Source organism: Vipera berus (genome assembly GCF_964194415.1).
Source record: "Vipera berus genome assembly, chromosome: 4".
NCBI lineage: Eukaryota > Metazoa > Chordata > Lepidosauria > Squamata > Viperidae > Vipera > Vipera berus.
The window spans coordinates 40,224,543-40,252,211 of record NC_138206.1 but is presented as its reverse complement, the minus strand read 5'-3'; the positions used below and the strand labels follow the sequence as shown (position 1 = coordinate 40,252,211).

Below are 27,669 nucleotides of genomic sequence, written 5' to 3'. Positions count from 1 at the left end.
ATGGGTGGGGGTGGAACAATGGGAGGAAAAGGCGATGGAAGCAGGAAAATGGCAGCGGCGTTGGCAGCGGCGGCTTTAGCGGCGCTTTCGGGGAGCGGCGGTTCGCGGCAGGGCGCGGCGCCTACGGCCTCCTTCCCGGCACTCCTCCTTCTGCTGCTGCAGCTTGCGGTCCTTTCGTCCCTGCGTGAGTCGAGGCGCGTTTTCAGTATCGTATTGGGCGCCGGGGAACTGGGGGAAGCGGAGGGAAACGAAGCCAGCGCTGGAGGAAGGAGAGGCTTCTTCCTCCGCGGAGACCCGTTGCCTTCTTAGCCAGACCGGGCGTGGGCCGGAGGTGGAGGACCCGGTTATCCGCCGACTCCAGTTTGCGCTGGGAGGGGAGGGGGGGCATTAGGCTGACCGCTGGGCAAAGGGCGAAGGAATGGAGGGTAACGCTGCTTTTGTGAGATGGACGGGGAGGCTGGATAGGAGCTCTAAGCAACACACACACACACACACACACACACACACACGGTGCCTCATTTACTCCCTTGTAAAGGGGGGGGCAGAAATAAATGTACTACGCGTCAGGATAATGGTGCCTGTGTACATTTTAATCGCTTTGCAAAACAATCTAGAACTGAACCTACTACAGATGTTAGTAGGTGTTCTCTTGTCTCGCACCTACAAACACACACCCCGTTTCCCGTTTTGAATGCTGTATCCCCTGTTGTTTTTTGTTATCACGTCCGCGACATAGTGCAATTGCACAAATGACGGGGACGTTCTGCTTGGGGAAAAGCGGGTGTGCAAAGGTAGAAAGAGTTGCTACGTTCTTGAATGAATACACTACACATAAGCGGCAGGACTTACTATACTTATTATAGCGCTCGTACCGATAGTAGTGATATGGTTGTTGGCTTTCCAGGACTGTTATTTGACGAGTACAGAATGAAAATAAATCGCCCCAAATTGGCATAAGTATAAATGAATGCTTTACACTGTTTTAGAATTTCAAGTTCTTTATTTTACTTGTTAAACAACTTGATATAGCTGCTTATTTACCAAGAAACCTTGGACTTTGTCTTATTGGGAGCAAGCAGAACCCAATTATTCTTAATTCATCATATGTCTCAGATGTCCTAACTGAAGCTGATGATGTCCTGATAAAACCCAAGTTGTGCTCAGAATCGCTCAGCTCATACACATTATGTATACTGGTTAGACCTGAACATCAGTTTAGGAATTGGTTCCTGTGATATGATAAACACTCATACGTTATCAGAGGATTTTGCTCAACTGCAAATAGGTTTATCTAAATGATATGATATCATTGATGTCACTAGTTTGCTAATCTGTGTGCAGGCAACAGTGTGATAGGGAATATTCTATCCTATGCTCCCATTTCTCATAATCTGTTTAGATGGATTGCAAAAGTATTACATGCAAAAGGACAACATTAAAATGATTTTATAAATCCAATCTGTCCCTTAATTGTGGCAGAGTGCTATATTTCTACAAATTAATTGATACGCACACATTACTTCATTCTTTCCCAATCTGGTGCCAAGTTAGACAATATTTTTGTACCCTGAAGCAATATTAGCAGTATGAAGGTGGCATTATTCCCTATTTCTGAGTTTTATTACCATGACAATTTTACACGAAATCAGCATTTCATATTTGATGTACTTTATATAATTACACAGCAAACAGAACAATAGTAAAATTGTGTAACATTTATCATTCAGTATGGATGCTAAAATTATTTTTCATGTATAGCGTGGATATAAGTGAAGCTAATATCAAGATTCAGCCAGTGTGGTGCTTTAAAGTTGTTTTTATAATGGAAATATTGTATTAGTTGAAAATATTTTTTTCATTTTCGAGTTCCATGCTTTCTACTACAGTAGTTACAAAAGGTGATGTAAGACTTGTTAATTTGTACTATATATTTATCAGAAGTGAGATTTTTCCACAATTAGATCATCAAAGAAAAAGAATGACTAATGAAATTAGCAGTGGTTAAAACGAATGCAAGTTTTGTCATGGTTTATTGTAACCTTGTGCCCCAGAGGTAAATGTGAAGGTGGATGAATTTTTTTCCTTTTTTGTATATGGCATTTTTTATGCCAAAGTAGGCTCTTGTCTCCCAGAAAGAGAGTTTAGTTTTAGAATATGAAATACTATATTATTTTCTCCTCCATTTCTATGCTTAGCATTTTGTTTGTATATTGTTCTATTTCTTTTTTATTAGCACAGAAAACCTACAGTATTTTAAAACTTAATTCAGTATTTAAAACCTGATTTGAATTTTGAACTGGTGGTCTTAGGGCTCAGTTCAAAAACCTACTTAGAGACCTTATCTCTTGAATAGAAACTGAGTTAGGTCTGGTTCCATTGTAACCCTAAGCTAAAATGTGTCTTTTTAATTTTTGTTTAGCAATATATTCAAAACCATGTTATGTATGGTCTACGCATCACAGTAATCCAAAGGCAAACAACATTTCAGTTTAGCATTGGAGGATACACTTTGGATACAATTTATTCCAAGATGGAAAGGTTTTTTCTTTCTAAATTTCATCAAAATATTTCCTCTCATATTGCAATTATTGAATAAACATCTTATTTTCTTCCATGAAACCAATATTTTTAAAAGACAACTGAATATAAAAGCAGTGTTATCTATTAGTCAGATTTGAGAGTGCCTTCACAAAACACTTTTAAAAACTTCAATTTAACGGGAAAATAACCTTAGGATGATTGTTTATACAGTGTTCTGGAGGAGTAAGAACTTTTTTTTTTTACAATTGGCTACATTCTTAAATCTAAACTCGATTTTTGTCTTACATTAAACTGGTTAGATAATAGCGATTTCTCAAAAATATAAACCTAGCTGTTGCTGTTACACATGTTGCGACAAGAATTCTCCATGAAGCAACAATTAAGTGAGTGTTCATGTTTCTTCTGTCTATCTCTTATAGTATAAGTAGGATAATTTGACTAGGGGCAAAAATAGTTATTCCTTTCAGATTGGTTCTGCAAGTTGAACTGGGCTGGGCAGATATTAATAGGCAAATGAAATAATGCTCCAGATGGTTGCCTACATACAGCTTGCTTCAGGTGTAGGTTACCTACTATCTTTCAGGTATTCAGATATAAACCACTGTCATTTCGGACAGCAAGGAAGGACTCTGGGGAGTTGTCATCCGTACCATTTAGAGAATACCATGATAGCAACTTCTTGCGGAGTTATTGATCCAAGCATTACATTATAAAGTCAGCAAGTTCTACTTCTTAAGTCATTGAGTTGGTAAGGTACTAGATGCTTATAGAATCGTACTGATCAAGATAGGACAAAAAAAATGTTAAAATGTTTCCATGTTCAATCAGACTGTTTTAAAATCTAAGAATACATCACAATTTTTCAATAGTAGATCAAAGGAGCATGGAGTATTCTTTAACAAAATATAATAACTTAATATATTTTCAGAATCTTTCAATTCTCATTGTAGCAGTTCATAGTGGTATCAAGTAACATGTGACCATCTAGATGTTGTTGAACTCAAATTTAGATTAGCCCTTGTAAGCCTGTCAAATGTTGAGGAATGGTGCAAGTTGCAACTTGATAACATTTGAGGTGGCCATAGACTGTCCATGCTTAATCTATGCTTTATCTATAATCATACCAATTATTGTACTGCTGAGTTCCTTCTTACTATAAGGAAATCTGCAAAAAAAAAACTCTTTAGTGAAACCAGAAACTAAGCAACTTAATGTGTTAGTCTTCTATCAACGTCAGCCCTGGTCAACATGACTAATGGCAAGGAAATTTTAGTCCAAACTATTTACATGGCTTGAGTCAGGCTACTATTACTTTCTGGATTAATTGAATATAGTGTGATAATCAAAATTAATTGCCCCTAATGTTTAATTTTTTTCTAGACTAAACTCCAGTTGTTGAACAATTATTGTCAAAACTTTGTTTTACAAAATCTTGGTATATAATTTAGAAAACACTTATTATTCCAATTTGATTAATGTGGTGTGCATTTTGTGTATTTTGTGCCGTGACTCTTAAAAAGCTTAGGAAATGTGAACTCCAAAAAACAATGGGATTGAGTGTTGCTCTTTACCAGTGCTTTTTTGTAAGGAAAAAAGGTGCTAGAACTCACATCTTGTTAATCTTCTATTTATCTTTCCCATGTAGTCAAATCACTGTACACACACCCACACACATCAGTTGTGTAATGAAACATAACGGTTGCCGCCCGCAGTAAGCACTCAGCACATGACCATACGACCAATCACAAGCCAGCAGTTGGATGAAGTACACATGCATTTGACCTCACACACAAGCAGCCCGCATGCATCATTTTAATGATTTTGCCACTGGCCTGCTACGCTCGACAGGGCGATTCAAGTCCACATGGAGCAAACATCAAATTTTCAAAAGTTACTTTTAAAACTTGGAAAATCCATCAAAAAAAGGTGCCAGAACTCCTTTCCAGTGAGTTCAATGATGAAAAAAGCACTGCTCTTTACTATGTTCTGGCATTATTAAAGTCTGTAAATATTGGCAGGTGATCTAGAATAATCAGTGGTGATTCTGTGTCCCAATCTGTTATAAGGAGGTTTTGATAATTACTTTCATCAGGAATATTATTTTAAGCTGATTTGCCTGCGCTTTTGATCAAAAACTGAAACAGCCTTGAACTAATGCAGAATCCTGTAATATTAGTTGTGAACATTATGAATTATACTATGAAAGTCAGGAAACATCAAGAATGTTGAAAGAGGAATATCATGGTGTTGCTTCAGAGTAATCATAAAGTATGATTTCATCATCTGAAAAGAATAATGTCAGCCAGCTCTCCCAACTGGGTGCTCAAAGGTGTAATTTTCTTATCTCTTCTAGCCAAATGAGTTGTTCCAACTCATCCTGCATATACTAGTTTTAAGAAGAGGTTGCAAGCTAACGGTTTCTGGGAATTTAAACTTTGAATTCTTAAAAACTAGGTCACAAATGTCAACCTACTTATTTTTATAGAGAAGTTCACAAAAAAGCTAAAGCCTAATTTGTGTACTAATCTGGAATGTTAACATGCTATTTGTTTTGGTTTAATTATTGGTGTTCCCTAGTTAGAAAAATTTAGTGACTTTTTTTTAAACTAAACTGCTCTCTGAGAGCATGTGAAAATAAAACATGCAGTTTAGGATATCAAGATCCTGCAATTATGATTCTGAAATCTATTGTTTTCTTAAGCTTCACAGGGCCTGGGTGGAGTTTTTGAGAGTAAACATTGTTTTTTTCTCTCTCTAATTTCAGAAAACTCAGTGTTGCATTGAAACATTTTGGTACATTGTTTTTCACAGGAAGTTGACTGGGTACTGAAACAATTGCTTCCTCTAGTTGTGTGTGTGGTGTTTTGATTCTATGGATTTGTCATTAGAAAACATTTTTGGATGTTGCAACATTTTTCTGGAAAAGGAGGATTAACTTGTTTGCCAGTTTCTAACTTTGTTACTAAGTTTTCTTCAGTATTTCAGAAACAGTATTTCATGGGATACCATTGCTTGTAAAACAGCAACAAACTCCAAAGCATTTTAGGTAGCTCCTTATCAACATCCAAGTATAAATTTTGAAACTATATTCATGTTTTTATTAGTTAGAAAGCCTTTGATTCTTATAATCTCTGGTTTGACAAAATGGGAGGATTCTTCCCAAAGGTTGCTAGATGTTGCATTGAAATGTTCAAATGTATTTTCCCTGTTTGATTTTCTAATACTGGTATACACCTACATTCTGCATTCATTGAACATGGGATTTTTTTTTCACCTTTATCTCCAAGTATGTCACTAGCTGACTATAATTTTTGAAAGAAACATACCATTGTATTTGTTTCAGAGTGCTGATTTACAGAATGCCAGTGTTCAGTATTGATATTTCTATTGTGACAATATTAGGCGTACTTGGTTCATGATTCTGAATCCTATATACCTTTTTAACATCAAACCAATGTGCCATGTGCCTTAATCCACCCACATGATCAGCACTAATACTACACGTCAGGGGTGTCAAACTCAATTTCATTGAGGGCCGCATCAGCATTGTGGTTGCCCTCAGGGGGCCGGATGGGTATGGCCAGGGTGGGCGTGGCCTACTGGGTGGGCGTGGCTAGAGTGCGTATGGCCTACTGGGTGGGCGTGGCCAGCTCTACATCGTTCGCATCAAGGGTGCCTATGGGGGCTTGGGCAGGAGTGGGACAGATCTGAGGGTCTCTGGGCCAGGGCCAAGGCAGTGGGGGCTGTTCCCTCACTGTTTCCAGGATGGCTTCGCGGGCCGCATGAAACCACTTCGCGGGCCGGATCCGGGCCCCGGGCCTTGTGTTTGACATGTCTGCTACACGTCATTGTCATTTGCTGTTTGTTAGATAGATACCTTCTAACCTGGGGTGGGGGTTGACATTCTGTAGTGACCTGTTTACACTGATTGTGAATGTTAATTTACTCTCCTTCATGGGAGTGGGTTTCTACTTACTTTTCCAATGGATCATACTGTGTTCTCTTGTATATGACCTATGGCCATTGGCGATCTTTCTAGGAATTTAACTCACAACAATTTAACATACAGAAATTTAAACCTAACTTAGTATATATCCTCTGAGGTCTCTAGTGGGTTTTTTTTTACAGTTTAAAACATTTTTTAATTTGATGAAGAGGTGACCGTTAAATTTCATATTTGGTTTTTGGTTTTCCAGAAAAAACAAGATGCCTTGGTGAGGAATGAATTGTAGAAAGAAAAGTGTAATATGATCAGGTCTATTTTGAATCACAGTTAACTGGAACCACACATCACACTAATTATAATTCATTTTTATTTGGCAAATATTGAAAATTGCCATTGTATAATGGCATTAGACACATATTCAACACTTTCATCTAGAAATGTTTGTTCTGCCAGCCAGCTATGAAAGCAGATTGAAAAGAAAGGATTAAACTGAGTTTGATAGAAATGCTCAGGGTTTAATTGTGGAGTCCTTGTTGCTCTCTGAGCTTGACTGCTTGCAGACATTCTGTTACTTCATTAGGTAACATCAATGGTGCTGCAAACCAAGGATTCTCCAGTCAGTTTGAATGCATATAGGTTTTGAAAAAACTTCGTGGTGTTATACCTGTTCTGAAGGATAATTGATGGGTCATCTGATTGTACAAGAACAAATGTTCCACCTACATTCAAAAAGTGGAAATTTATTTTTGTAGATTTTGGAATGTTGTCAGTCCAGATTTAATCAAAGCACGATACTCAGAGGATTTGAGGGTTATGTTATCTAAGTGACTTTGTGCATCACAAGCTGAACTTGAGCTACTAGCATGATGCAACAGCTGTGCATGCCCCACACCTCGCAGCAAATTTAATCTGAGAAATAATAGAAATAAAGTAGCCAAGAACCAGATAAGTTTTTTTTCTGTATTACTGAACATTGTGTCCAGTAATAGGCACCAGATTTTAGAAAGGACATCAACAAAATAGAGCTTGGTCGGAAGGAAGCCATTTGGGGAGAGGGTATATAAATCAAATAAATAAATAAATAAATAAACTATGATTAGCTTACAAAAGTCTGGGTGAGGCATGATGCCTATCCTCAGCTACCTGTCAAGCTGCCATGCAGAAAACTGGAACAGAAATGGTAGGGTTAATTAACAAGGAAATATATTTTGGTTGAATATCAAAATAAAATCCTAACAATAATGGTTCTTCAACAGTGGTATAGAATTACTTGGGAGATGTGTTCTCTGCCACAGGTGTTTAAACAGAAGCTGGATGGCCATCTGTTGAGGATGGAATAATCCCCGGCTCCTAAGGAGTCCTCGGGGATGCTACCTCAAGAGGGAAGAGCGTTGGGTGGGAGCCGGCAGGGCAGTCCTGCACACGCACGCACTCCCCGGCTACTAAGGAATGCTCCTTAACAGCCGGGGAGCGCATGCGTGCGCAGGACTGCCCTGCCAGCTCCCGCCAGACGCCAGCCTGCCCTGCTTCCTCCACAGTGAGAGGGGAGGGTGTGCCTTCCCGGGCTCGCTGATTTTCCGGCGTATAAGACGACTGGGCGTATAAGACGACCCCCCCCCCAACTTTTGAGATGATTTTCATGGGTTAAAAAGTTGTCTTATACGCCAGAAAATACAGTATGTGCAGTTGTTTACACTTTCAAAATCAGCAACAGTGAACAGTGATAAAAAATGATAGAAGTTCAATGTTTTACCAGACACAGGAAAAACAGCTGCTAACATATTGAACAGTGGGAAAATAAGCCATCAGTATCTTAAGTCCTTTATTAATTCTAAATCAAGAAGTAGGCAGGGGATAGAATAGTGCATCTATATAGTACCATATGACAACTTCATTAAGTGCATGCAACACTTATTTAGAAAACAGCTATATAATATTGAGGAGAGAGAAATGTCACGCTGCAATTTACAATTGCAAGTGGTTGCTCTTATATCAAATGGATAGCAGAAGAGGGAGTAAAGAAATACTGTATTCTGTCTGTAAATTAGGCTTGCTGGGAAAGAAATTAGATGTCTGTATAATAAAGATGAAAAATTCTTGAAATAATGTGTTGTACTGAGTTTCTCTCTTGAGAATGTAAAAAAAGCCTGGTCTGCACATGACAGTAAATTGTAATGTTGCATCCATACTTTACACAAAATCAGAAACTAACCAGCAACATGATGGCTTAATAAGATAAAGTGAACGGAAACTGCTTATTTTTTTATTCAATCTTTCATTTAATAGATTCTTCAATCTTCGTTTGGCTGATTAAACTCTTCATACCTATGTTTGATATAGTTAATATTTATGTAGGATCTGGTATTCTGATTCTTGTAATGATATTCTTGATAGTCCAGGTTTCAGCTGTGGAGGTATACACACCGCAAGACTTTCCTGTGGAGAATGGGACTGAAGCAAAGCTTCCATGCACTTTTACTTCCACAGAAGTGATCAGCAGTTCAGCTTCTGTCACCTGGAGTTTCCAAAGCGAGGGATCATTATCTCCTGTCTCGGTAAGATACTGTTTGCAAAAGAAAATTGTAAGAGGTAAAAAGCCGTGCCTGTTCTTGCTTGCTCCTTGTACTACTAAAAACCTGATTGTTCCCTTGAAGTGTTGGCTAAGATATTAATTGTATTTTGCTCCAAAATTGGTTGCTACCAAAAGCCTTGCTTAGATGAGGAAATGCTTTAACCCACTTCACCTGCTTGGTTAGTTATCTTTTTATCTTAATATGATGGGGAAAATAATAAATTGATAACAGAAGGAAATCATGTAATAGTAATAGTTATCAGTTCAGTTTGGGGGGGGGGGAAACAGAATTGAGGAAAGTGAGGCAGAGCAAGATACCTGAGCTCCTGAAACTACTCTGAAACTTTTAAAATTCTTGTGATATTATGTGTTAAATATTTCTCTGACCTTTCAGCTGGTTTAAAACCAGCTTTACAGGCTCTCAAGTAGAGTATTATCATTGTCACTTGCACTGGTTTGAAATTCATGTATTGTATGAGTTGAGTTTTAACGAAATTTGGATTAGTTAAGAAATAGGGGAAAGCAGGTTTTTAATACAGCATATTTTTTGTGTTTTCGATTATAGTTCTTCTATTATTCCAATGGAAAAGCATATCCTGGGAAGAGTACACAATTTGATGACAGAAGCAGCTGGGCTGGAGACCTTAACAAAAAAGATGCATCAATCACTATAGCAAACATGCAATTTCAGGACAATGGAACCTATATCTGTGATGTTAAAAACCCTCCAGATATAGTTGTTACACCAGGAAAAATCAAAGTCAGGGTTATGGAGAAAGGTATAGTAATAAGTGGATGGATGAAAAATTAATTAATGAGTGATGGAGAAGTTGTGCGTAAGTGGCATTCTTTCTCTAAAATTACTGTATGTAACAATGCACTGAAGCAAGTACTTGTTTGGCTGTTCTGCTGCATTTTATTCCATTATTTCATTCTGAACAGTGGAGTAGAAATTTCACCAGCATTTTACTGTAATAAAGGTCATGGAATAACTTAGAATGAGCTGACATTTTTAAAAAAAGGGAAGTCTAGAGCACGTCCTAATGTACTGTCCCACTGACATACACACACACACCATGGTGTTAGGAGTCTTTATTAAGGCTTCCAAGCCTTAATTAGTATTCCCCAGCAATTCTGTGTGCCAGCACCTGCTCACCCACAATGAGCTTGGCAGGGTACTCAAAAGAAGCCAGCACTAGTCCACAAGGCAAAGGGACGTCCAGTCCACTAGTCAAAACTAAGTCTCCAAGACAAAGGCATGTGCCAAGGCAACAAGGCAAAACAAGTCCACAGGACAAGGCAAGTCCACACAGAAGGCAAAGATGAGCCCACAAGGCTAAGGCAAAGGTAAATCCACAGGGCAAAAGCAAGGCCACAGGGCAAAGGCAAGCCGAGAAGGCAAAGGCAATTCCACAGTTAAAGAGGCACAATCCGAAGTTCAAGGCAAGAACACAGAGCAAGGAAATGGACATGTTCCCAGCATTGTTTCACTCACCTTACTGAACTAAATAACTGCTTCCTGGTGCAGCCCCTCAAGACGGACAAGGCTGCCTTTTTGCAAGTAGACTGGCTGATGATCTTGGTGCCTGCCTCCTCTCAGCCCTACATGCTCTTGGATCTGGAGGAAGAGTCGGAGTCAGGTCTTCTTCATCTCCACTGACCAACTGCACCTGTGTGCCCTCTCCGTTCAAAGTCTCTGGGCTTCACAGCTTCAGCTGTGCCTCTACTGTCTCTAGCTCAGCCAGCTGCTTGTCTGGTTGCTCCCCTGTGCTCAGCCCCTCCGCTCTTGGCTTGTAGCCTTCAGCTGCATCCCTTCCTGACGTGCCTGAGACTGGCTCAGAACTCTAAACTAGCATCTGGGGAAGCATGTAGGGGAGTCAATCACACCTAAAGAGATGGTTTTCTAAGTGGTATAAGATTGATTAATTGTCAGAAGGCCACATGAATGGTAATGTGAATTTGTCAGGAAAGTTTGCCAAATTATTCCAGATTAAGGATTAATTATTCCTTAATCTGAAATCAATTTTGTTTGATTCATAATGTTTTTAGTAAATGACAGAAATGCTGCAATAAAACATAATTTTATTTTAGTAAAATATTTTACAAAGTGCTTCGGCATTCTGATGTGCAAGCTAGTGTATGAATGTCATTGCAGTTAAGCATATATGTAGTTGAAAATCATACTTGGAGAATACTGTCAAAGGTTCCTCCTCAGAGTGGAATAAACACCAGTTGGAGTAAACCACTATATAGTCTTGGGCCCTGTGCAATTCAAGTTTTTATTAATGACTTGGATGAAGAGATGGAGTGAATGCTTATTAAATTGCAGGTGATAGAAAATAAAGAAGGATATTTTAAAAGGCAAAAATAAAATTCAAAATTGCCACGATGGGTGAGAGAAATATGCTAAGAGAATTAAATATGAAAAGAGACAAATATAAAATTCTTTTTAAAAAACAAATCAAATGCACAAGAGTATAGTTAGGGACATATGGTAATAATGCTTGTGAAAAGTATTGATTACAAACTGAATCTTAGTTGGCTGTTAAGGGTTTTTTTTGGAAACATAAAGGCAAGAGGCATTCTATATAACATATCAATGGGTTTCACTTCATGTTTAATAAGTAAATAAAAAAGCATACTGATAATATAGATGCATCCACAACTGAATTAAAAATTCTAATGGAATAATGTGTGATCAGTTTTAAAAAGGTATAGGATAACTGAAATGAAAGTGGTTTTTTTCCCCCTCTTCAGGTAACCTGACTGTAGTTCCTCTTCCCCTTGTGTTCGGGATAACCAGTGTTGGCATTCTAGTTTTAGTTTTCGTCATCATGCTTATTGTGTGTGTTACGATCAGAAAGAAGAATTCCAAAAAGCATTATTCTGGGTAAGGCACTATATTTGTTGTTTCTTTAGATACGCGAGGGTGGAGGTGGAGGGAACACGGAACAGTTTGAAACATGAATTGTGTGTTTATGTTAAGTTACTGGGAGAGCTAGAAACCACATCCTCCTGTGCTTATAAATTATCAACTTCATGGCGTACATATGTTCATATGTTGCTCCTCTTTGTGAGCATAGGTCCATTAAGCTTAGTGTCCTCCTTGAAAGTAGTCTAAAACTACTCCCTTGCAACTCTTAGAATAAAGGAGGCTGTGGCCCTATCAGGTTACATTCTGGATGGCACAACTTTTTTTTCTAAGATTGGGGGGTATGACTGCCAGTTCCTTTTACAACAGTCCGCTTTCCATAGCTTTCCAATCTTGGTTTTGGGAAAACTGCCCTTCTGCTATTTTCACTGGCTTTATCATATGCATGACTTCTTTTTGTTCCTGTTGCGCTCATGATGCCTCCTGTAATTTGGCTCTGAGGAACTTCTATTAAACAATATCTTCAAAGCAGATTATATGCCATGAAAAATTGGTTGATGGGCTCCTTTGAACTGGTGGTGGCACTTACTTTGCTTTGTCACTTAATCCCAACTGAAATGCAGTTCTGTGCGTAGAAAATGGCACGTAGCAATTCTTTCAGGATCAATCATTTCATGGCCTGACTTCTTGCTTTTGTAGATCCAGTAAATATTATTCATACAGTGCTAAAAACTCGATCAGTACTGGGTGTACGTAATTGGCATCTTTTTTGTAACCTTTCAGAATTTAGAAAGTGCTGCAATAGATGTCAGTGGTAAGGTTGAATGAGTGCAGTGAATTGACTGTATAAGCTCTGGTTCAGAGTGGCAAGCTTAATTTCCCTCCTGCATGTAACTGTTTCCATAACACCTGAATACTGATCTGCATCCACGGATGCCAAGTCTTAATATGAATAATAATTTTTTTCATCAAGTTGTATTATTTCTAAAGGTTTGGGACTATCTTTGTTTAAAATTATTGTTCTTTTGTGGTTGTCTCTAAGCACCAAACATTAACATTGACTTCACTGACTATACTGTGTTTCTGATGGTTACTAAGTGGTGGGATGTCTATTCTAGTAATTACAAATAAGAACGTGTGTGTGCGCACACACACACACACATTTGTGTGTGTATAATATATGATATCTAATTTCTAAATAAACTAACAGAGCTGTAACTGAGATGGGTGGTGGTGGGAACTCTTGCATGGCAGTATCACAATGTCTATTCTTTCTTTGATTTTTTTCCCTATTACTACTTTGGTATGCTGGGATTGGATCCTGCTTTTTATCTTCCTTTCCTTACAGAGATCCTGATATAGATGCAAGACTGGGAATGTAACAGGGCTGGGTCATCTCTTCCAGTCCCACTATATATCATGGTAACAAATCATGCCAGTAGTTCTTTGGTACTTCATGTCCATATGTATATAATTTCTGCCTCCCTTGCTTACTATCCTGCTAACATATTTCCAACACTTATGCTGAATTTCTGTTTTGTGGACTGTTGGTGAAGGGGCAGCATATCTCATCTATTGTCTGAATTTTGTTGTCTCATTTCTTCAGTTTTGGCAACAAGGCTATGTACCTTCAGAAGCAGCTAATTCAGATGTATGAATGAATGGAATATTTGAACTTTTTATACTATGACAAAAAATAAGGGTGTCGTCAGTAAAAATATATATATATATACCTAAAAATATTTAATGCACAAACTGTGAATTCAGTATTATTAACTGGTTCAGTGCTGAGTTGCACGTTCTCTTAGAATAGATTCCAGATGCTTATTTGTCCTTTGATCGTTGTGTGCTGGGGTTTAGTCTTAATAAGAATGAAGCCCATTTACTAGTACTTAGGTATTATTTTCTCAGTATTGTGTTTCTGTGTATTGCTTCATATCTCATGTCTGTCTTTTGAATGTTCAGTATTTATATTTGATAACAAAATTGGTTAGTGGAGACTGCTTTCTGCTTAATCTCATTGTCATCTTGCCATGATCACACTTGCATATGATTTTAAATGATGCTTAAAAGTTTTGAACCTTTCAAAATTTTTCAATACTTGGTGTAAATATGACCTAAAACATGATTTGTTTTCCCGCACAAGCCCTAAAACTAAATAAAGAGAACTCAATTAAACAAATGAGTCAAAGACATATTTGTTCATTGAGGAAAATGACCAAAAGCTGCTTATTTAAAGTATAGAATTCTTGATAATCACAATCAAAGTCTGATCTTCACATCACGGGCATGTGGAAATGTGCCTTTGCTTAAACAAGGTTTCTGAGGACCTCCAACAAAACAGTTGTTGATGCTCACCAGACTGGAAAAGGTTGCAAATCTATTTTCAAAGAGTTTGGATTCCATCAGTCCACTGTAAGGCAGATTGTGTGCAAATGGAAACAATTGAAAACCATTTTTGCCCTTCCCCAGGACTAGTCAACAAATCAAGATTATACCAAGAGCAAGGTGTGTAATGCTGTGAGAGGGCTCAAAGAAGCCCAGGGTAATGCCTGAGGAACTTAAGACCTCGCTTGAATTAGCGAATGTCAGTGTTCATGAGACCACTAGCAGATTACTGAACAATGGCAAGATCACAAGAAGAAATGCGGAGTTGTTGAATACAAGATGGGTGGCAAATACATTTTAGGAAGGAAGGAAGGAAGGAAGGAAGGAAGGAAGGAAGGAAGGAAGGAAGGTCATTATTTTCCCAAAAGAACATTGCTTCTCATTTACAGTTTGCAGAAGACCATGTAAATAAGGAAGATAGCTACTGGAAGAATGTTCTGTGGATGGATGAGACCAAAATAGAGTGTTTTGGTCTGAATGAAGGCAAACACTGCAATCTACCAAAAAAAACCTTAACCCATCTGGGAAACATGGTAGTAACAGTATCATGTTTTGAGCCTGTTTTTCTACCTCTAAATTAGGATGACTTGCTTGCCATCATTGATGGAACTATGAATTTTGAATTGTAGCAGCAAATTCTATAAGAAAAGGTCAGGGTATCTGTGAACTGTAGCTCAAGAGAAAGTAGATCAGGCAGCAAGACAACAACCCAAATGCATAGTGATATGAGGAAAGAATGTTTAAAGCAGGACAAAGTTAATGTTTAAAATGACCAGATCAAAGTCCTGTCCTTAATTCTATAGAAATGTTGAGGAAGAACCTAAAGCGGGCAGCTGATGCAAGGAATGGGAAGCTACATAATTGGAAATGAAACAGTGGAAAAGTTGCTTATGTAAAAATTTCTATATATGGAGGAACGGACTAAAATTCCTCCAAACTGATATGCAGGGCTGCTTAAAAGTCACAAGAAACTTTTAGTTGCAATTATTGCTTTCCAAGGGGGACACACTAGTTACTGAAAGATTCATGTACCTCTTCCATAGCTTGGAATTATTTTCCTCAATGACAAAAAGAACAAATAAAACATTTTTGATCCATTTGCTTAATTCGGTTCTCTTTATCTAGTTTTAGGCAATGTATGGAGAACAATAATGTTTTAGGTGATAGATGTAGAAATATTGAAAATTCAGAAGGGTTCTCAAATTTTTAAGCATCACTGTGTACGCTATGTAGGAAGAAAACCAAACTAGATTAGATTTCCCCAATATGATAACTACAGATACTTTGGGCTACAGTTCCCATCAGCAGCTATTGACCAAAACATTTGGAAATCTTATGAAAAGCTGATATACTAGAAAAGGGTTAATTACTATTCCTATTTTTAGAACCAAAGCTAGGTATTTCTCCTAGCAGCAAATTTTTATATAGAAAAGTCACTTCCAGGTGATGTAATACTCAATTCTATATGATCTGACAGAGTTGGCAGGTCTGCGTTCCATTGTTTAAGCATGGTCAATTCAGGAGATGCTGGAAGTTGTCTATCCAGCAGTAGCACCTTTTCTCCAGAGATGAAATCCCTTCTTGCCCTACCCTGATCTTATTTAGATGAGTGCTTACAATCTAGCTTTCTTCCCAGGACCAGGGCTAGAGTGAGTGGTAGGATCCTTGTTAATTGTTTTAATTTGTGAGATGATGGTGGTTTTCTCCACTAGGGGTCTCTGTATTTTTAATTGCGTGGATTGTTTGACTTAAACGTTACATATTTTATACCACACAGAGTCATAAGGGAGTTGGGTGGCTTTTAAATCTAATCAACTCTAAATTAAATCATATTCGATGAAGATGGCAGGGGAAGTTAATCCTTTATGTGGTTATGAGTTTCTTTACCTAACCTAGAGCTAGAATGACTTTCTTCTTTGTATGTGAGGGGAGAAAATATAGGCATGACTAACCTGAGCAAGTATAAAGCAAGGATGTATGTGTTGTCTGTCATTCACTGAGGTCACTCTGTTTGGCCTAATGCCACCTCATCTTGCCATCACTTGCCTTTTTTTTGTTTTGTCTTTTATTTACTTCTTGAATGTTATTCTGCAAAATCTGCTTGCCACCTCATCAGCTGCAGTACCTCTGAGAGTTTGATGTCTCCAGTTAAGCAGGCTCCACGGAAGTCCCCCTCCGACACAGAGGTTTTGGTAAACAGCGTGCCCATCCGATCTCATCAGGTAAATGGTATCATACTCTGACTCAGAGATTATCTAGTGGCTGGAAAGGTGGTATTTTTTGCTAAGGGGAAGAAGGGACGGTTCATCACTGAAACACATACATGGAAAAATATCTGGATAAAGCCCTGATGTACCAGACCCTGTGGTGAGGGATGTAGCTATCTTTTGGCTATTATTTTTGTGATATTTGCTGTCTTTGGCAAAACTAAACTACTGCAGGGTGACTAATCTTAATAAATGATAAATTTCTGTAGTGAGGTAAATTATTAAAGGTTGTCTACCTTCATGTAGGTCTTCAGTCCTAGATATTTGATTTATAAAAATTCTAGAGGATTGAGTAAATAGCTCTTCCACAGTATCTCAATTTCTTTCAGCTGTAATTATATGCCTTTGGGAATATTAAGTATTTAATGTTTTAGATTCATATAGAATTGTAGGCATCATCATCATCATCATCATCATTATTATTTTTTATTATTATTATTATTATTATTATTATTATTATTATTATTATTATTATTATTATTATTATTATTATTATTATTATTATTATTATTATTATTATTATTATTCCTCAGTCTTGGCCCAACACTAAATATTACTTAAGAGTATTATATCCAAAGAGACTGAGGGACTTTAGAATCAGGTATGGCACTAAGGTAGTAAGGCTGGCTTGAAATAAATAATAGGTCTCTTTTTTTCTACGGTGAATCATTTTTGTTGGATGGAAAGAAATAATAGAAATTGTATTGATTAGAAAAGATTGTACTTTTAAAAATCTGTTCAAAGTTACCTATCTTAATAGAAAGTCATAGACTATGATGTGGTTTGGGATGCTTAAGTAAGGAATAAAATCTCATCAAAGAGAGCACAAAACAATTATGAAGTTCTCTTTGGAAAAATGAGAAACATATATATATGTTTCATGGAGATATTACTTATTGATAATTTGATGTTATAATGCAAATTTAGCTATTTTCTAGCTAACTTACACAGTTCCACATGATATTTTCAGGGGTTGCAGTTGACTATTAGTAGTCTTGACTGTAAGTCCAGAAATTAGCTGGCAATATTTGTTTTATTAATTGCTAGAGTGTTGTGGGAAAGGAAAGAAATTGTAGTCTTTGTATGCCGAGTTCCGAAGGAATGGTGTCAGCCATTGCCAACATGGAGTTTCTTGTCATTTATGAATACCAGATGAGTGAGTACTTAAATATAGATCTGGATTATGAACCTTAAAATGAAAAAAATGACAAACCTTAAAATGAAGCCTTGGTGGAGCAGTGGGCTAATGCCTCCTTAAGTAACACCAGCTGCCTGCAATTAGTGCAGGTTCGCATCCCACCAGGCTCAAGGTTGACTCAGCCTTCCATCCTTCCGAGGTAGGTAAAATGAGGACCCAGATTGTTGGGGGCAATTAAGCTGACTTTGTAATAATGCCGCTTGGGGTGTGTGTGAAAGCCCTAATAAGCAGGCATATACATAGAATGAAGGCTACTGCTAAGCTTGTAAGCCGCCCTGAGTCTTCGGAGAAGGGCAGGATATATAAATGGAATTAAATAAATAAAATTAATGATATTGATGAAAATGTTGGTTTGCTTTGCTGCCTGGCAAATGAAGTTGACTTGGTTTTGGAGGCTATTCTTTGAATTTTATAATATAGTTATAAAAATTTTATAATATTGTATTGCTGCTGTTAGAATAAGGAGGGGTTTACACACACACACACACACACACACACACACACACACACACACACACACACACACACACACTGAAGAAGGCAGGGGAAAATTAAAAAAAAATTCACCAGCTTAATACTGTACCTTGAAAGTAACAGCTTGTGCATTACCTATCTTAGTCACCTCTTTACTTCCTAAACATTTAGTCCTAAAGTTGATTAACATTGCTTGTTCTGAAAGCAGAAACTTGTTGCCCAGGTTGGATTTCAGATGGCATGTCTGAAAACAGCCTTCATAGATTCATTCCATTTTCAACTAGACTCATCAGGTTTGCCTTCTTGTCCTTATCGATAAATTCATCTGAACCATAATTTCTCACAATTGTGCATGTTTGAGTGGTATATAGTATTCTCCTTTTCCTTTGCTCATCTGTAGAATGCTTGATCATTTTGAATGTGATAATTAACTATGTTCTCTGCTTTCTAGATCTAATACTGACCCGATTGGTTATCTGGGTTCCTATATGTACAATGAATAAATTAGAAGACAATATCTCAGTTACATAGCACTTCAGACAGCGCTTCTGAATGCTAAAATCTTTTTCCCGTGATTTCTGCTAGAAACTTTTCTGTCAACATGTACTGTATATTCTTCCTTTTTTTCTGAAATACAATTATTCTTGCGTACTTCTCCATGCTTATTCTTTTTTCTTGAGATTTATCTGGCAATATTTACTAGTTGTGTAAACTAAGATATGATTAAAAGTGATTAAAATGTGTGCAAGGACCCACCTCAGCTAACCACCCAAGAAAGCAGAACTCTTGAAACGGGCATCGTCTCAAAAGGAACTTTTATTAGGGGTTAGTGACAGTAGGAAAGTCAAGGTGAGATCTGTGGAAAATCCCGTTTAAATGGTATAGTTAAACAAGCAACCTTTCTCCTTCCACCAAAGTCATAGTCTCCATTTGAAATCCGGCCAATCCACAGGTGGCACGATGTTTGGGTAACTGGCACAGTTGGCGCGCATCTCAAGGTTTTGTTTCTCTGTAACTGTGTCCCTGATAAGTGAGACACATTCTCTTCTCAAGTGGATAGAGGTGGGAAGGTAAAGTAGAAAGCAAAAGTCATCCCAAGCGAAAGCAAACCCCCGCCACCCAGCAGAATGGCAGGCCCCAAACAAGAGGCATAAGGCATGGGAAAACAATAAGGATTTGGGGACCTGACAATGTGATTGCCCTTTCCAAGGATTGACATAAATTCAAATAATTTATTTAAATGAAATTCAAACAATTAACATAAAATGATTGCAAATTAGTACTTTTTGCAGCAAATTACTATTTATATAACTGATTACAGTTGGAAATTCCTGCAAGAGACTATGATGTTTCTCTGATCAACTCTCCTTGCTAGAAAATAGTTACACATAGTAGCTAGAAAAAGCATGTTAAATTAAAAAAAGATGCAACTTCTTTTTAAGATGACAGCTGCATATTAGGGAAAAATTAAATCTTCCCCTTTTTCCTACTTCTTTGCAGTTAACATAGACCTTATTGATTCTTTCCAATTACTTTTCTCCTTATAAAATGCTTCCTTATCTGCACTGTCAATCCATTAAACAAAACCCTTTGACTTATGTCCTAAAGAACTGGACTGTTAAGTACTTTTTTTCCTGTACAGAAAGCAGATACATGAATTATTCAATAACTCTAATAGATATAATGAAGCTATACATTATTGCTTAAAGGTTTGAGGAGGCCTATTCTGAAAAATATGGGACAAAGTTACTGTAAAGAATACATTTTTGTACTCCAAATGTTGTCAAGAAAGATTGACAGAGTTGTAAAATATAAATGCCTAGGAATTATTCTTCAGTTACTTGCTCCTTTCTTGTTGGTATTCCATATGCTTCCTTTTCTTAAATTACTGCCACCTACAAAAATAAATGTAATCTGTGATGGTGAGTGTGTGGAAAAGTGGAATCTTGTGAGTTAGCTGTTAGTAGGGCTGTGATTGCTTGATGTACTTTTGAAGTACTTTTTGTCTATGTAAACTACACATGATCTTACCTCCCTGAAGCATGAAACCCAGAGAGCTATATATTTGCTGTGAATTTTATATTCATTTATGTCAACAGATCGATGGTTACAGGAATAATCTATATAATTGGTATGATTTCTAAGATTGGATTTCAAAAAGAGGCTATCAAATCCCTTGTTTTCATCTGCATGTGATTCTGAGTTTTCATTAGCCGCTGATAGAATAAATAATGTTTATACCATGTTTGTTTTTTCTGTTTTTAGGGACCAGTAATTTATGCACAGTTAGATCACTCTGGAGGGCATTGCAGTGACAAAATCAACAAATCAGAGTCTGTGGTCTATGCTGACATTCGGAAGAACTGAGGAGATTACAACCTATCCAAAGCTTAACAAAAGTTCAAACTGGAATTGCTTGAAGAAAATTGACCCAGAGAACTCATATGTGGCCTTTGATGCCTAGGCTAAGACCAATGCATGTGCATACAGAGAGAAAGAGATTATATATGAACTGTGTGTAAATAGTCTATTTAATCATACAGAAATGAGAGCAATGTTGCATGTTAAAATATGATGATAATTCTGCTTATAAATGGCCAAATAGTTCATTATATATTTAGGAAAAGGGGGAAAAACAAACATTCATGTTACATCTTTAGGCAATTTGTCAATTGTTATATGGAAAAAACTGGAAATACTTGGATATTCTAATGGAATTGGTACCTTTTTATGTTACTTTTGAAATGGACACAAGAACTACTTCTGCATGATTTCTCTTAATATTTTTGCATTTTGTTTTTACAGATCTAATTTTTCATACAACTTAGGTCTTCTTCTGCTCTAATGTCCTCCTTTTCCAGGAGAAGTAATCTTTACCTGCTTTAGTTTCCAACCCAATGGAAGGCAAAATTTTGTCTCCAAGGAATTTACAGGCAGTCTCCCATAAACAAACTCTGAGACATATAAAAGTTTTAATCAAGTAATTTTTATAGTACAACATTAGCAAATACCTTGAGATGTTTTTATGGCTCTTTTCTGGTTTCAGCAACAAAGATGAAACTCAGTTACCTCTTTGAGCAAAATAGGGTGCTGATTTTGATATGCCTTTCTATAATCTATATACCATCTCTTCACAGTAGTCTACTTCTAAGAGTTACAAATGGCTGGTTGATGTTGCAGTTGTAAAAAGAAATGGTTACAAGTTAATCTTTTATGGCACTTCATGGAAGGCATAAATATATTAGGACGGTTTTACTGCCACTTGTTCTTAACTCTCATTCAATTTTACTCTGAAACTTAAATAGTTGTATACTTCTCTACTGTGGAAGAAGTCTGCCTTTCATCTTTTTGATGTCATTCCTATTAACTCTGAATCTGCTCTTTCTCCCTCCCTCTACCTCAGTGTTTCAGGTACACTGGTGCTATTTGCTTTTTTCTTAAGTACTTTACATGTCTATAATATCTGCTCATATGCTTTTCAGCTTTTTACATGAAAAATAGGTTTAAGGGTTCTTTTAAAAAATGGTGCTTTTTCACTGAAACAAGGGTTGGCTAATACTAAATTGCTAGTCTGTGCAGCACACGAGAAGTGTGCAGTTGGGTCTCCATATTTGTAGAGGTTACGTGTGAACATGCAAAACTTTAAATTCTCTGAAAATTTGTACTTTTGTCCCAATATCCGTAGATCTAAACACTTGGGCAGCTATTTAGAATTATCCAAAAGATATTTAAATTTATTTTAAATGACTTCAGTGTGATTTAGAATAATGAGTAACATTTTTGAGCCATATTTATGGAAACACTGTATCAAAATTATATTACATTACTGTAATTAAGAACAAGGCATGCCTCGGTATTCACCACCGAATTCATTACTCCTCAGTAATAGGGTCTCAGTGAGTGGCAAGAAACAGGTTTGGGTGATGCTGAGATTTGTGTTTTGAGAGGGATGAGGAGTTTTAGATGTTAATGTAGAAGTTGTCTTTTCAGGAACATTGTAATGGGAAGCTTTGCTTCTTTTGTTTGAATCATTGAACTTTGCTGTGAATGGTGTTAAAATATTCCTTGATCTTCATTACATAAACCATATTGTCATCATATTTCTAGAAGTCCAAACACATTTGGAATCGGTCATTGTGTTAGGTTTTTCAAGTTGAGCTTCTTTGACATAATTCTTTCTCAACTTCATACTTGGAACAATGAAGCAACTCGGATTTATCATGATACTGTTGTTTCTTGCCTGTCAATTAAATCTCTACAATCTCATCCTCTATATCAACCTTTTCTATGCTTCACATTCCTAGGAAATGTTGGATTAATGTTCATAACCCCTACAAAAATATTACATTTGAAGATGAAGTCTAATTTTTGAACAAGAAGTTGAATCATACCAGTACTGCAGAAGAAATTGAACAATTAAATTCTAATTTATTCAGAAAAAAATATAAAAGGTAAAATCAATCCCAACTGTGAACATAAAATTCAGTGGCATCTTTGCTTCTGCTTCTCATTCATGATTTTGCCAAAAAGTGGGACTTTTTTTTTTTTGCAGGACTGCAATTTGCAGGTATGACTATGGATTCAGACAATTTGCAGATTTTGTCTTGATTGACAAAGAACTGAATTTAGATTCACACGTATGTTGTTGCAAATGTAATGACATGGAGTTCTTTTCCACCAGGTCATGGGAACATATCCAGCACTGCACACAAAAACTCTTCCAAAGTCTTGCTTTCAGATTACATTCCGTGAGCTTGATTTGTCCACAAATCAATATGATTTTCCTTCAGCTCTTCATCATCTGGCATTTTCTCCAAATTGTAGGACTATGGATCCATAATCCATTCTTATAAAACCTTCAGCTCTACAGATCAAACAATTTTGACAGCATTTCTAAATGAACCACAGTCTCATTACACATGGTAGGAATTATGGAACCAACATCATCAACCATTTTGTCAAGCGAAGGAAAATTTGAGAGATTGCCTCCTCCTATCCTTCAAGATGAAATATATAAATTTTCTTTGAAGGGATTCAATTTTTCCCCAACCTTCAACATGTTTATCTTTTTTTAAAGACAAACACTCAGGTCATTCATATGAGTGAAAATGTTAGTTAAGCAAATCTATGTTTGGGCAAATTCATTTGATTCTAATGCCCCAACGAGATCCCATTCATGCTCCTCCAAAAAAACCTTTGATTTCTTCCTGCAGTTCAAAGAAGCAGGGTAAAGCTTGTCCTCGTGACAACAGACTTTTTTGTGGAAAAGCAAAACTGAATGCTCACTTCCCAGATCCTCACAAAATGATTTGGAGTTGTGATGGTTTAAAGTATGCCCCTTGATCCAGTTGATGATCTTCATACAAATATCAAGTACTTTCTTTAAATTTAGAGGCAATATTTTGATGCCAAAGAGTGCCAATGAAGAAAAAATGGTTAACTTGCAAGTGTATAATCTTTTTCACCAATGCAGAAGAGACATTTATTTCCAAGCATTACAGGTGCTGTGTCAATGCACAGAGTACCAATTGCCTTGACATCCAAATCGGGTGTCAAACTGCCGGCCCGTGGGTCGGACGCGTCATTGGGAAGCTATGCCCACCCCATTGCCAGCAACAGCAAAAAAAACCCTTCGATACGTTGCACAATGTCACATAACATGAGTTTGACATGTCTGATCTAGATCATGCTTAGTGAAAAAGTCTTTCACCAACTGCATCACATCCTTTGCAGTTGTGTTTGTTTTCAGATCTTTTCAAAGCAGGAAGTCACTCTTCCAAGCACCATCATTGACATACCTCACTAATGTTGTGAGTTGACTACAGTTGGAGACATCAATTAAATGGAGATTTTAAAAGGACTAGGTCTGACATTTGAGATGATTTGGCCCAAAATATCATCATTCAAATCAATGATTTGGTTGTGAAGGACATTATTTGGTGGGTGCAACTGTTTAATATTTTTCTTGCTTCTTTGCTCTTATAATTGTTGCCATTTCTACTGCACATGGATTGTTCAGATCTTCTGCAATAGTATCAGGCTTCTTGGATTTGGCCACTTTATATGCCACTTTGTATGACACAAAAGGTAGGTTTTTCCCCCCAACAAAAATGCAGCCTAATTTTGGAAGAGTTTCTTGTGAATCAAAACAAGCTCTCTTGATTTTTGATGACTCAACATCATGCCCTTCAACATCAGCTGCCCCATGCTTATTCTTGAAATGCTCTTGAAGCTTGGATGGCTTCAGATTTGAGTTGGAAAACACAACACTGCAAAAAATGCACCAGGTCTTTTCCAAGCCATCATTTCCTGTTGTGCAAGTGAAAAGAAAGCACAAATAGTCATCATTCCATTTTCTTTCTCTTTTTTGACATGAAGTCTTAGTTTGTAAAACAAGGAAAAATATATGACCAAGTATGAGAAAAACTATAATTAAATCAGGGATGTCTGCTTTATTCAGTCCGACATGCCTATAGCAAAATATCACAAGAAATACACTTTCAGTGTTATATTACGATATCCGAGTTACATCAACATAAATCATCAGGTGAAAACTCTACAGCAGGAATGTAAAACCCGCGACGTCACATGACATTGCGTGACATATCAGGACTTTTTCCCATTGCCAGCAATAGGGCGGGTGCGGTTTCAGTGAGACGAACTCCTGCTATGCATATATCAATGTGTGATAGACATGATACATCACAACTATATGTCGTCTAATATTATTCACACAAGTGGGCTTATTTAAATGTGCTGCTCGAGTGATGAAATTAGTGATAAACAGTCACAACGCACTCAACCAATGCCATAATTTATATGAGAGTAACATCTGGAAGTGAATGACACTGTAGTTGGTCTATTTCACTACTAATAAACCTACACCTGGCTAATATGAGTGAATGAATAGATTGGGCTACCAGAATATGGTGAAATGAACACACGCAAAGGAGTTTACATCTCTTTCTACTTGAGCAGCTGAAGACTTGGAGTGTGCTTGAGATAAACAGTACCTCCTGTCTTTTCTTCAATCCTTTCATCTTCCGTTTCTTCGATTATATATGGGAGAAGTCAGTGGCTATGAGGGAGGTATTTGATTGGTTGGATAAAACATAAGTATGGGATTGGCCAAGTGATGTTAAGTGAGGTGCAAGTGACAGAGGTGGTAAACAAGCTGAGAGGCCCTGAGGGGTGAAATACTTAAGGAACTCTTGAACTCATTAGTTTATGAGGGAAACAATATACAATTATGTCAGATGCTGCACGATAATGATTTTAAAAGCAGTACTCTGGCAATCAATTACTTATGTTATTAAGACTACGCAACACAACCACCTACTACCACTGCTCAAGGTACGTGGCTGGCTGGCTGAGTGATGACTTGTGACTCATCACTAAGGGACACAAGCCACTTTTGGCTGCACCCCTTGAAATTCCATCTTGCACCTTTCAGAGGTGTGGCCAGGAAGCCCAGATTGGGAATCGGCTATAAAAACCTGTACCACTCTTCTCCTACCCAACTCCTTTATTTCTTTAATGGTTTCTTGTTTTGATTGCCTGGAATGGTTCCTAATTTGTCTGGATTTATCTAATGTAAACTTTGGGCCACAGTTTCTTCCAACAGGCAGACTTCTCCTTGATGTTCTCCAGTGCATTATTTTTTGAAGTAATTATGATCTGTCTTGTAACTAGCTCAGTTTACACTACAGAGTTTTTCCTTTCTCTACTTAGTATGTTTTGGTAGAAGCAGAAGTAATTCAGTCGTCAACACATGAGCCTGAAGCCTAAGTCTTGTTAAGAGATTACAAAATCATGTAACTGTCTGAAACACTTCATAATTGTTTCTATTTCTATATGCTGAGTTGCACTTTTCACGTATTCAGATTCCAAACTAAGGTACAAAAATCTCTCAACTTATGTATGAGCAGTGTTTTTGTGGTGCTGTACATTTCTATAAAATACAAATGACTTCCAGTTGTGAAAGTTAACTTCCCAAACTTTAGACGTGCTAAAATTTCCTGTCACTAGGTAAATCCATTCCATGCAACACTGAGCCCTTTTTTTACCTTGTTTCTGCACTTTTAAAAAACTGGAATTTTTTATTGTACAAGTCTTTCTTTTCCATATTCTCATAAGCAGCTTTATATTGTACTCTTGTGAATATTTTAATAAACTTTTTTCATTACTGGTCTGTTGTATGTTTCAATTTGTCAATCTACTATGATAGACAATGGAATAATTTGTACTTTAAATGGGTAGTCAGAATTCAAATAGCTGGATTCATATCATACAAAGCCAGAAAAGATTTTATTTTATTTGTTTTGGCTTAACTCAGTGGCTTTACTTGCCATATAGTGTAAGCAAACCGGAGCAAAACAATTAGTGCGCCTATTCAATGAAGAGTAAATGTGGAGTAGAGAGATAGAAATGAGTATCAATTTTCACATTTACCCAGAAGGGAAAAAGCATGTTGCAGAGACTGTTACAACATACATTCCCTATGTTGGGACACAAAGAAACATGTTTTATTTTTTTAAGGCTAGTTCTTCAATTTTAAAACAAGGCATTGCTCAGGTTGCGTAAGTAGTCAAAATAGTTGAAAAACAAACTATATTTATATGTAGCTTGTGGCTTTCCAAATTTTGCAACATACAGTAACCTTAGCCAGCATATTTAATACTGAATGGTACTGGGAATTGTAGATCTACAACATCTAAAGATGCATAATTCCTATCTTTACACCCCTGAAGTCATACTGCTGGGCTCCAGTGTTATTCACTTCCCTCCTGAATAAAAGGAAACTCGGATAGTAATTCTTAAAATGCGGGTAAGCAACAACCTGTCTATAGCAACCACCCCTGTATCCATGAAGTCTCTAGAGTATTAAATACCCATACATCCATACAATCAGGCAAGGCAGTATTGTTATATACAATTGCTTTATTCTGAAAAGCTGCTGTCTATCCAAGGAAGGGGAAGAGAAGAAAAAAAGACTCCACTGATATTACCAGGTAAGCAGGAGGGCTTGGAAATCATGATGAGTTATACCAGAAATAAATGTAACTATGATGAGAAGCAGCAGCAAGATAACTGGAGCAAAGATATGCAATTTAAGACAGAGGAAGGAATAGCACAGGCCTAGAATTAGCAAAACATAGGCCGGCGATCTCAGTTTTTTTATTTAAAGAACTTAACTGGCTGCTTATCCTGCATATTAATCCTAGGTGGCTCATAGCAAAACCAATAAAAATAAAATCCCAACAAGGCACTATAGTAACCCATCCTACTAATCCCATGACATAGCCCCATCCTACCCTAATGCCTAAGGGAAGAATCGGGTCTTCAAGGCCTCCCTCATCTCAGCTGAGAGGCTGTTTCAAAGGGCAGGGGCAGCTATATGGAAAGCATGCT

The 27,669-nt window shown here is 37.2% G+C and overlaps 1 protein-coding gene across 2 annotated transcripts; it reads left to right on the top strand.

Annotated features, from left to right (window-relative positions):
* Positions 1-26,440, top strand: MPZL1 (myelin protein zero like 1; the record flags this gene model as incomplete). 2 transcript variants are annotated; one of them, XM_081326435.1, is made up of 6 exons in its annotated part: positions 1-184; positions 8,882-9,042; positions 9,625-9,838; positions 11,817-11,949; positions 16,436-16,541; positions 20,524-26,440. In XM_081326435.1, the coding sequence occupies 6 exons, from the start codon at positions 1-3 to the stop codon at positions 20,623-20,625; spliced, it is 900 nt and encodes a 299-aa protein (XP_081182561.1). In that variant the 3' UTR covers positions 20,626-26,440. The 2 variants fall into 2 exon arrangements, with proteins under 2 accessions (XP_081182561.1, XP_081182562.1); XM_081326436.1 differs by having other exon boundaries at positions 19-184; positions 8,975-9,042.
* Positions 26,441-27,669: the final 1,229 nt, after the last annotated feature.